Source organism: Melitaea cinxia, chromosome 20, assembly GCF_905220565.1.
Source record: "Melitaea cinxia chromosome 20, ilMelCinx1.1, whole genome shotgun sequence".
Taxonomy (NCBI): domain Eukaryota; kingdom Metazoa; phylum Arthropoda; class Insecta; order Lepidoptera; family Nymphalidae; genus Melitaea; species Melitaea cinxia.
This window is the reverse complement of record NC_059413.1, coordinates 7,773,383-7,784,007: the sequence shown is the minus strand read 5'-3', so window position 1 is coordinate 7,784,007 and position 10,625 is coordinate 7,773,383. Positions and strand designations below refer to the sequence as shown.

The following is a 10,625-nucleotide window of genomic DNA, read 5'->3' as shown; positions in this document are numbered from 1 at the left end:
CGTTTCTATGTTTTTGTTTACCGGCGCACCGTTCTGTTTACGAACGCATCGCATACGATTTTAGTCGTTAAGTCTTTATTCGTAAGTAGTAATAAAAAAAATATTCCGTGTTAATATTTTTTTTGTAATTTTAAAAGCGATAATAATTCGAGGTTTTCGATAGTTAAATTTGCTTCTGTACGATATTAGGAAGGGAGCGAATGTTTGACTACGCTGTCGCTTACACGTACGCGTATTCATCGTAATTGTGATTTAGGTTAAAATCATTCAATATTGTATCTAGATAAAGTAACTACTTAAATCTTATTATTGTCTCAATGATTAAATATTCGATTTACATGTAGATTTTCCTTATTTATTTTATAAGAATACTAGCTGTGCCCGCGGCTTCGCCCGCGTTTAAATCAGTGAGTCACAAAGTTTTCCCGGCAAACTTCCAGTGAAACTCAAAATCTCATCAAAATCGGCTTAGTCGTTCCGTAAACCTTCCTCTTGAAACCCTCTCTCCATTGGTAAAACCGCATGAAAAGCCGTTCAGTAAATTTTGAGGGAATCGATCACATACACTTTTGGGGACTTATTGTTATAATACACTAACTGTTGCCCGCGACTACGTTCGCGTGGTTATGAAGATATGCATTACTATCAAGATGTTTAAGCAAGTTATTTTTTTATTTCAGTCACTTGAAATGCTTATCACGCTAAGTAATTTTTTAAAAGGCACAATTTAGTATAATTTATTAGTTATTTTTATAAAACCTCTCTATACACAACATTTTTAGTTTTATTTTCAGGCTACAATATAAATAACCTAGCAGGCGAACTTATAGCTGCTGTATATGTTTCATACAAACTATCATCCCCAATCAAACGCCCTTAGCAGTGGAATATCAAAAAATCCGTTCTTAGCGGACGTTTACTAACTATAATCTACCTCCCTGCTACATTTCATTTTTGTTCATCCTGGATGGATGAACCATCCAGCGGTTTTTGAGTTCTCGTGATGAGCGAGTCAACCTACCATCCCCCGTTTTAAACCTAAAAGGGAGTTGATTTCTAAAGATACATTATTTAGACACCTTCTCACCATCTATAGAGCATACATTTTAAATTTCAAGTCTCTTACTTCAAAAACACAGGACTTTCATTCAAACTTCCCCGTTTTACCCGCTTAGGGATCAAGTTTCGTAAAATCCGTTCTTAGCGGATGTCTACGTCCTATAAAGAGCCTACGTGCCTAATTTCAAGTTTGTAGGTGTTATAGTTTCGGAGATTTCGTGATGAGTGACCTTTCGCGTTTATATATATTATAGATAGATATAGATATAGATAGATATAGATTATATAGATATATAGATGGGCAATGAGTTGAAGTTACACAGTCTTGGTCACGTAACGTCAAGTTTATCATGTCTGTGCCCGCGACTTCCTCCGCGTGGAATGTAACAAAAAAGTTATTGATCAGTTCGCAGTTATAAAATAAATAAATTTCTAAAAATGAAAGTAGTCTATGTTACTCCTCAAAATCGGCTCCGCCGTTTCAGAGATTAGACGGAAGAAACAGACAGCAACATACACGATAGTTTTAAGTTATAGACAAAATGCATTTATATTGAAATGTATTAATAAATCAGAATTCATTTTGTTTAACATTTTTTTAATAAGGTTATTACGCATATGTAACAATATCAATCAAGCAATTCTAATAAAAAGCCTTTTATAAAATATGAGCATTCATTAATTATTGGTCTACTTTTTTTGCGTACATATTTAAATTGAAATAATTGTATTTGCTCGCAAACGAAAAAAACCGACTTCAATTACATCGACAAGTAATACAACGTAGATCGATAAAAAAATAGTCAAGTAACTACGCGTTATCAAAGATTAATCAAAAAGTAGTTATCAGATCTCGATAAAATTTAAATGTGACCAGGCAAACGATAAAAACCGACTTCAATTATATCGACAAGTAAACGTAGGTAGACGAAAAATTAGTTAAGTAAATACGCAAAGATTACTCCAAAAGTTGTAATCAGATTTCGATGAAATTTAAATGTGACCACATGATAAACATCAGCTTTCGATTAAATTAAAAATTATCAAAATCGGTACACCCAGGAAAAAGTTATGCGGATTTTCGAGAGTTTCCCTCGATTTCTCTGGGATCTCATCATCAAATCCTGGTTTCCTTATCACGGTACCAAACTAGGGATATCTCCTTGCCAATAAAAAAAGAATTATCAAAATCGGTACATCCAGTAAAAAGTTATGTGGTATAATACAACATAGGTCGACGAAAAAAGCGTCAAGTAAAAACGCATTATTAGATATAACTCGAAAAGTAGTTATTAGATCTCAAATAAATTTAAATGGAACCAAATGACACACCCCTTTCGATTAAATTTTTTTTTGTCGAAATCGGTCCACCCAGTCAAAAGTTTACAAGTCACATATATGAAAAAAAAAAAAATACAGTCGAATTGAGAACCTCCTCCTTTTTTGGAAGTCGGTTAAAAAGTATTGAATCTCAAAATTTCAAATAAACAAGTAACTTGGTTGTTATCATTTTGTATTCAAATAATCATGAAAATACATTCATTTTACATGAAACTATTTACTAAATAATTGTGTTTGCTCGCAAACTAAAAAAAAACCGACTTCAATTACATCGACAAGTAATACAATGTAGATGGACGAAAAAATAGTCAAGCAACTACGCGTTATTAAAGATTACTCAAAAAGTAGTTATCAGATCTCGATATAATTTATATGTAACCACATGATAAACATCAGCTTTCGATTAAATTAAAAATTATCAAAATCGGTACACCCAGTAAAAAGTTATTACGGATTTTCGAGAGTTTCCCTCGATTCCTCTGGGATCCCATCATCAGATCCTAGTTTCCTTATCACGGTACCAAACTAGGGATATCCCCTTTCCAACAAGAAAAGAATTATCAAAATCGGTATATCCAGTAGAAAGTTATGCGGTATAATACAACGTTGGTCGACGAAAAAAGCGTCAAGTAAAAACACATTATTAGATATAACTCGAAAAGTAGTTGTTAGATCTTAAATAAATTTAAATGGGACCAATTGACACACACCACCTTTCGATTAAAACAAAATTTGTCGAAATCGGTCCACACGGGCAAAAGTTCTGATGTAACATACATAAAAAAAAAAAAAAAAAAAAAAAAAAAAAAAAAAAAAAAAATACAGTCGAATTGAGAACCTCCTCCTTTTTTGGAAGTCGGTTAAAAAGTATGTATAATGCATAAATAAATAATAAAAAACAGTACTATAATAAGACATACATTTTATTTATGAAAAACAAACTATAGCTTAAAACAAAAACTAAATTAAAAGGAAATTATATAACCCATTTTCCTCTAAAAAATTAGATTTCTTTTTAAATACTTCACTATTCGAATGCGAAAATTACCGCATAAGATGTCGTTATAAAAATATGAGAGAAAAACGGTTCAAATCAAGTATAGTAGTAGTTTGGTGTTGAATACATAAATAAAATTTTTATTCACTATGCCTTCTTGTATTCAATTCTCTCTACTTTTACTTCATCTCCGAGCAATTTGTAGACATACGTGACAACTGTTGAGCTCTGAATGTCCATTAGTACGAATGATGGTGTTGCATTCCTGTAAAATTCGTAATTTAAGACTAAAGATATTCTTATTTTGTCATTTTTATCTTCTCTATCTCATCTCAAATTTTTGTCTTCTCTATAGTAAAGTTTTTTATTAAATTACACTTTCTAAGAACAATCATATATGTAAAAACAAAAATAATATAATGGCGCAGTTTGTAGCCCTGCTTTCTGTTCCGCGGGTTGCGGGTTCGATTCCTGCCTGAGTCTGGGTGTAATATGTGTATTTATATATTTACACATGTATTATTTCTATGTATATTAATCAAAAAAAAAAAATTAAGTTATAACAGTCGACCGTTACCTGTAATACAAGCATTAAGTTGCTTACCATAGGAATAGACGACCGTGTGTCATAGTTATAAGATAAAAAAATAAAAAATATATTGTTTAGCCTGTTATTTCCTTTTTTTATTGCAAACTTAGAATGAATCCATAACAGTTTATTTCAAACAAAAAATAATTACAACATTCACATTATATTTAAATTTATATATAAATTAACTGACCCCGCAAATGTTGTTTTGCCATATATGCTTTTAACCCCCTTAATTCCCCCCTTATAACTTAAGGGTATGAAAAATAGATGTTGGCCGATTCTCAGACCTACTCGATATGCACACAAAATTTATTAAAAATCTGTCCAGCCATTTCACAGGAGTATTGTAACTAGCGTTGTGACACGAGAATTTTATATATAAGATTTCAGGCAATTGGGCAATGTTCTTCAATTATATTAAAATATTGTTTTTATTTAAAAATACTCAATTTACATTAGACAATAAATAAAAATAAATCTCTTTATAATTTTTACATACCTGAACAATGGACTGTAAGCACCAGTTGCTGATCCTGGGTTTATGTAAAACTTATTCTCATGTTCATAGGCCTCAAAACGATGAGTGTGACCAGATATAAGTATATCCACATCAAGTTGTCTCTGCACTAATGCTAGCGACTCCTCATCACCCCACGGAACAACTTGGTGACCATGGATTAGACCAATACGAAACTGACCAACAGTTATCACCTTTTGTTCAGGATATGTTGAGTTCTGTAAAGGTGGAAAAATAAATTAAATTAAATATTGTTGCTTAACATGTTTTCAGTTATGGATGATGACATAATTATTTCAAATTATCGGGTTCTTTACAAGTGAAGCCATAAGCAACTGCTAACAATATACATAGTTTTGAAATGTGCTGATTGATGCCCTTTTGCCACAAGGTATCACTATAATTAATAAAAAATTTAGTACATGACTTTATATCTTGAAAAGGATGCCACACATACATATATACATATAAACATATACAGACAGCTAAAATTATAACCCTCCTTTTGGCTTTGCAATAATCGGATAAAAATTAAGGAAAATATTGCCAATACAGACAGATTCTTTTAACAATTGTAATCGACTGCCTTATCCTTAATTAGTCAAGCTGTAGAGCCATAAAGGGTATTGTATTGTTGTGGGCTCGATTTTCCGCATTTAGACACAGAGGTGGTCCGTTGTGGGGTAACAAACAAACAGAAAACAAACTCACTTTAAAATGAAAGATTCTTTCCAAACGAAAGATGTAAGATAAGGAAAATATTGGTGTTTTTTACCATTGAAATTATAGAAAATACAAGCATTAAAGTAATGTTTCATTTTTGTCACAAACACTATGATTTATATGTTAAATGGAACATGTTTACTTAGTCATTTTCCATTCCTGTTATAAATCACAAGAAATTCACGTTTGATGGAAGAAAAATACCCATTAACCTAAAATTGTCTACAATATAATGAAACTATTCTCTCACAAAACTTACAACGCACCTCATCGAAATCTCCTCTAACAACATGGACGTCACTAGCCAAAGTCTTCAGGTAATCATAGGACTCTTTGGTACAAAGATTACCAGTGCAAAGTATGTGTTGGATCCGTCCTGGAAGTAGAAGCTTCTTGAATTTAGGGGGCAGGCTGCTACAACGGTGTGGAATGTGAAGATCGCCAAGTACCAAGACCAACTGAAATTTGAAAAAATTGTATCTATTTAATAATTATAGTCAGTCTTTGTGTGAAACACTAATGGTTTTTACTTTTTTTACTTAAAAAAAAAAGACTACATTAATTATTAATGTTTACAATATATTTATACCATTATATCTATTGCTACTGATATTTTTCCAAGTAAATATAATATCACCAGGTACGTATTAATGTGAGTGGGGTAACTTTGTACCAATTTATTTATTTTTTTATTAATAATCGTAAATCGTAATCGGTTTACTCCCACAATAAACCAATCATAGATTATACACTTATATACTGGTAAAACCAATGGTAAAATAACTGTCAAATAACATTAACAATGACATAAACAATTAAACACTGACAGATTTCTTATGTACATAACTACATAGAGTTTTACAATTCCGATTCTAATTATTTTGTGTCCATATAAACAATATTTAATATTGTTTTCAAAATAAATAATTCAGCCTTTAAATGAAACGCAAAATGTTTTTTGTTGTAAAAATAGGATTATTGATGCAACTATTTATAAAATAGATTTTCAAATTTATTGTTTTATTTATACGAGTAAACAGACAACTATTTCGTTCCTACAAGACAAGTCAAAATTAATATATCAAATTGGTATGTTATCTTGTAACTTGTACAATTAATAAAAGTTAATTTTGTTTTGAAGATATATTTTAAATAAAAGGAAACCAATCAGTTTGGTCTTGCAACACACAGTAGCACGTCACTTTCGTCTGTTATCTCTGCTTGCTTCTGAATTGAAGAATTTCATGGTGTTGTGGGTGACACATATACGTAGAAAAATTTTAGTGTAAGACACCACATTGGCACCAACTGTTGGGAAATGGAATCAATGGAATATGAGCTCGCTAGAAATCTCACTCTGTTGTTTTTCGTGGAGCGCCTGCTCGATAAAGGCGAGCCGAGAACGTTGCACGATCTTTCCTGTCAGTTTGGTGCCAAGGGTTTCACCAAGGAGATGCGTCAGATCGCTGGCGGATCGCAGTCGGGCCTGAAGAAGTTCCTGGCTCAATATCCCGCGTTGTTCAACATAGACGGGGACTATGTTGATATTAACACGTTTCAAAGGCATCCTAGCGGCGCTGGCGCGTCATCCAACAACGATTACATCGAGGAAGCGAAGGAATACTTCGCCAGTAAAATGATTCAGTATGGTGAGGGAACGGAAGTGCCGATAAAGAGTCTCCTGGGTCACCGCAGTCAAGCCTCCCCGCAGGTGCGCCACATCTCTGGGCAGCGCATCAAAGAGTTCAAGGAGTTCCTCATGAAGCACCCGGACACCTTCCAGATTATCGAAGATAACGTGGTTCTAGTCAGTGATATTAATCATAGGCGAGATAATGCACATGGCAACTCTGAGCAGTTTCACAATTTGCCAGTGGCTAATATTAACACAGACACTGCTCAACAGCTATTGGATTATGTTGCACAGTGTATTGAGGCCAAGGGCCCAGTTATGGTGGACCAACTGTTTCATCTTATTGTGTCACGCTTCCCACAAGAGTACTGGTATCAGATGTTCAAAACACCGGCCGACTTGAGTGCTTTTTTGAAAATATTTTCAGATAGCTTTCATGTACAATCAAATCTCGTCACATTAATTAGCAAGCCAAAAATACCTGTAATGTATCTAAATGCAAAATCTAAAGTTAAGACTGATCCACCAAAGCAAGTGGTTGAAGAGAAGCCAGTTTCCCCCGCTCCTCCAGTATCAGAGAGTCCTACCCCCTCTGATGGTACAAAAAGCCCTGCAAATAGGATACTCAGCCCCGTTGAATCTCCCCGTGGTCCACAAGCTAATATCGCAAATCAGACACTCAAGCAGAGAATAAATTCAATTGTCATAAAAAACTTAGCAGAAAATATGGTTAGAGACAGAGTAAACAATCATTTAAATGCACGAGCAGCTGAAGAGACAAATGGTATTATGAACATTAGGAACAATATGATGGGTGAAGCTTGGAGACAAAAAGTGTTACAAAGTGCAACAGTCATAGCAAATGTGAGGGAATGTGCTACATTGATTGACAGCATTATGAATGTTAAGCGTACCACAAAAAGCATAGTATCCTTTGATTGTGAAGGTATCAATTTAGGTCTGAAGGGTGTCTTGACTCTATGCCAGATTGCCACAATGAACGGAGAAGTTTACATTCTCGATATTATGGCTTGTCCCGGAATGGTAGTTGAAGGCAAAATAAAAGAGCTTCTAGAGAGTGAATCCGTTGTAAAAATTATTCATGACTGTCGTAATGACTCAGTCAATTTACACAATCAGTTTGAGATAACTTTAAAGAATGTTTTTGATACACAAGCAGCTCATGCCGTATTACAGTTACAACAGCAAGGTGTTCCTGTATACAAAGTGAAAAATTTAAGTCTAAATGCTTTATGTGAATTGTATAATGCTCCCATGAATCCAATGAAGGAGCAGTTAAAAAATGTTTATCGAAGAGATCAACGCTACTGGGCCAGAAGGCCGCTAACAAAAGATATGATCATTTATGCTGCTTCTGATGTACTGTCTTTAGTAAATCCAGCTATTTATACATATATGTCAACTAGCATTAAACCTGAAAATCAACAGCTTTTTGAAGAACTATCAAATGAACAAGTCTTCATGCACATTCAACCAACGGAAGTAAAATTAAGGAAACGACAGAGAAAAATAAACACAGAAGTTGGTGAACTAAAACAGAAGTTAGCCGAGACCACTAAAAACATTGTCTTAAGCAATAGGGAAATAAGATTACTCAGATACTTAGAACTTACGGAAGAAGAGAAGGAAAAACTTAAAGGCTGTCATAAAATTTCAAAAAAATTAGAAAAACTTGAAGCAATGGGACAAGATAAGGACAGTGACTCTGATGATGATGAAAAAGAAAACGAGATGGCTAGCTTAGAGTCGAACCCTTCAGATTCCATATCTTCACCACATTCAACACAACCACCAAGCCTCACAGAGTCGATGCAAATGATGGATGAGATTTTATCGGACACTAATATGGACAAAGTTGAAAAAATTAATCGTTTGGAAGCCATTCTCTCGGCTGTGGCGCCATTGAGTGGAGAGCTTGAGGACAAATTTTCTCAAACAATGGAGCAGACATTGCCTCTACTTAAAAACAAAGATTGGTCAAACTTAAGCCAAATCTTAAATATCGGGGACACAGATAGTAAGAACTGTTGCTGCAAATGTCACAACTCTGGGGATGATGTCAAATGCAATGATCTCAATGAAACAAAGAGAACTGAGGTGGCATCGCAGACATTGAGCACGGGGGACATTGTGATCACGAGGATTCACTTCAGAGAGGAGGACAAACTAAATGAGAGGATTCTAGATGCTTCTCCGCCTAACAAGAGGGTAGGTATCAATAATATGTCTTGATGACGCTCAGACAACGAAAATGATACTTCCATTTTTCTGAGTGCCACAGTTTAATTTCGTAACTACTCCCGTATGTGATCAATTATTTTTTTTACTTAGTTTTTAAGTTTTAAAAAGTGTTTAGAAACATAGAATGTTAGAAGTGGGTTCATGGCCTAGTTTACCGTGTGTCCGATAGCGGTGTATTTGTTCAAGATTGAATTAATTATGTAGTGAGGACATGCATTAGCGAGTGTATCTTAAACACCTACGCCGTATGCTCATTTGAGCGAAGACTCGCGTGTACATTCGAACAAATGCAACGGTTTTACGCATAATATATACGGCTACTTAATTCCTTCACATGGAATTGTCAGTATATGCTGTTCAATCACTTATTTTATACTTATTTATTTGGCTATTGCCGAAGCAATCCGAACTTATATGTGATAGATTTATGGCCTTGATTTTTTTCTCGATCTGTTTTGCATTGTAAATAAGATAAGTATGATAATATTGTTTAGCATGCGGTCATCTGTTACAGAACGGAATGATCGAGTAGGTTTCAAAAAGATAGTGCGAGTTGTATCTTAATATTTATCATTCTGTATTGTAGCTCTTGCTACGAAAACTATATCAAAAAATGGCAATAATAGTTATACAATAAAAGTTTTATTGTTCAAATATTTAACTGAATACTGTTTAGATTTATTCTAGTGTTTAATCATTATTATATAGGGTTAGTGTCGAAAGAGATTTAATATAATGAGGCGGTGCTTGGAAAATAACTTATTGTAGGGATAACGAGTTAATCGATTAACTACTGTTTAATATTTTGTACAATAGCGAAAGGTCTATTGTTTTTTTTTTAATAATTTTGTGCCTTCGAGTCATATCCAACGGATGCCTTTATGATATACTAATAACATGGACGTGTAGCTTTTATACGTATTTAGGAAAATATGTACACTCACTTTAGATGAAATTTATTTATAAAATTCTCGTTAGATCGAAGTTATTTCGAATTTTTACAAAAATTTAAATATCAAGTGATATCTACTAATATGAAATCAATGTAAGCTTCATTGAACAGTAGGTATTACTAAACGTGTTGTATTCCTTCGAATAGTTTATTTCTGTGTTATATGCATAATAAAAACGTTAAAACATAAGTGATACGTTATATTACGCTTGATTTTCTAGTTGCCTATATTTATTATCATGATTAGCTTTTTATGTATTACTCGTCAGTATTGCCTATATCCAAATTTTATTTCCAAATATTTTGTATGTAAATACAAAATACCACTTTTTATATTAATAAATCGTAAATAATAATCAAAAGTTTTATGGCGTCCATTTTGGTAATTTTTTATTATATTTTGTGCCCTTAAAAAGCACAATTTTGAAAGTTTTTGCATATATTTTTGTATTTTGCAAAAGAATTTTTTTTTCAGTGCCACTAATAATTTTAAACTTGTAAGAAGCATTTTTAGTCAATGTAAGCTGATTGACCGTCTGTTATTATTTA

At 33.3% G+C, this 10,625-nt stretch overlaps 2 protein-coding genes across 2 annotated transcripts; one reads left to right on the top strand and one right to left on the bottom strand.

Annotated features, from left to right (window-relative positions):
• Positions 1-3,305: 3,305 nt before the first annotated feature.
• Positions 3,306-5,963, bottom strand: LOC123663775 (vacuolar protein sorting-associated protein 29). The gene is made up of 4 exons (XM_045598442.1): positions 5,819-5,963; positions 5,496-5,687; positions 4,489-4,724; positions 3,306-3,662 (listed from the first exon to the last, which is right to left on the bottom strand). Exons 1-4 carry the CDS (start codon positions 5,819-5,821, stop codon positions 3,545-3,547), a joined length of 549 nt encoding a protein of 182 aa, XP_045454398.1. The 5' UTR covers positions 5,822-5,963; the 3' UTR covers positions 3,306-3,544.
• A 472-nt stretch (positions 5,964-6,435) lies between these two features.
• LOC123663362 (egalitarian protein homolog) lies at positions 6,436-10,266 on the top strand. The gene has a single exon (XM_045598050.1). It carries the CDS (start codon positions 6,548-6,550, stop codon positions 9,113-9,115), a length of 2,568 nt encoding a protein of 855 aa, XP_045454006.1. The 5' UTR covers positions 6,436-6,547; the 3' UTR covers positions 9,116-10,266.
• Positions 10,267-10,625: the final 359 nt, after the last annotated feature.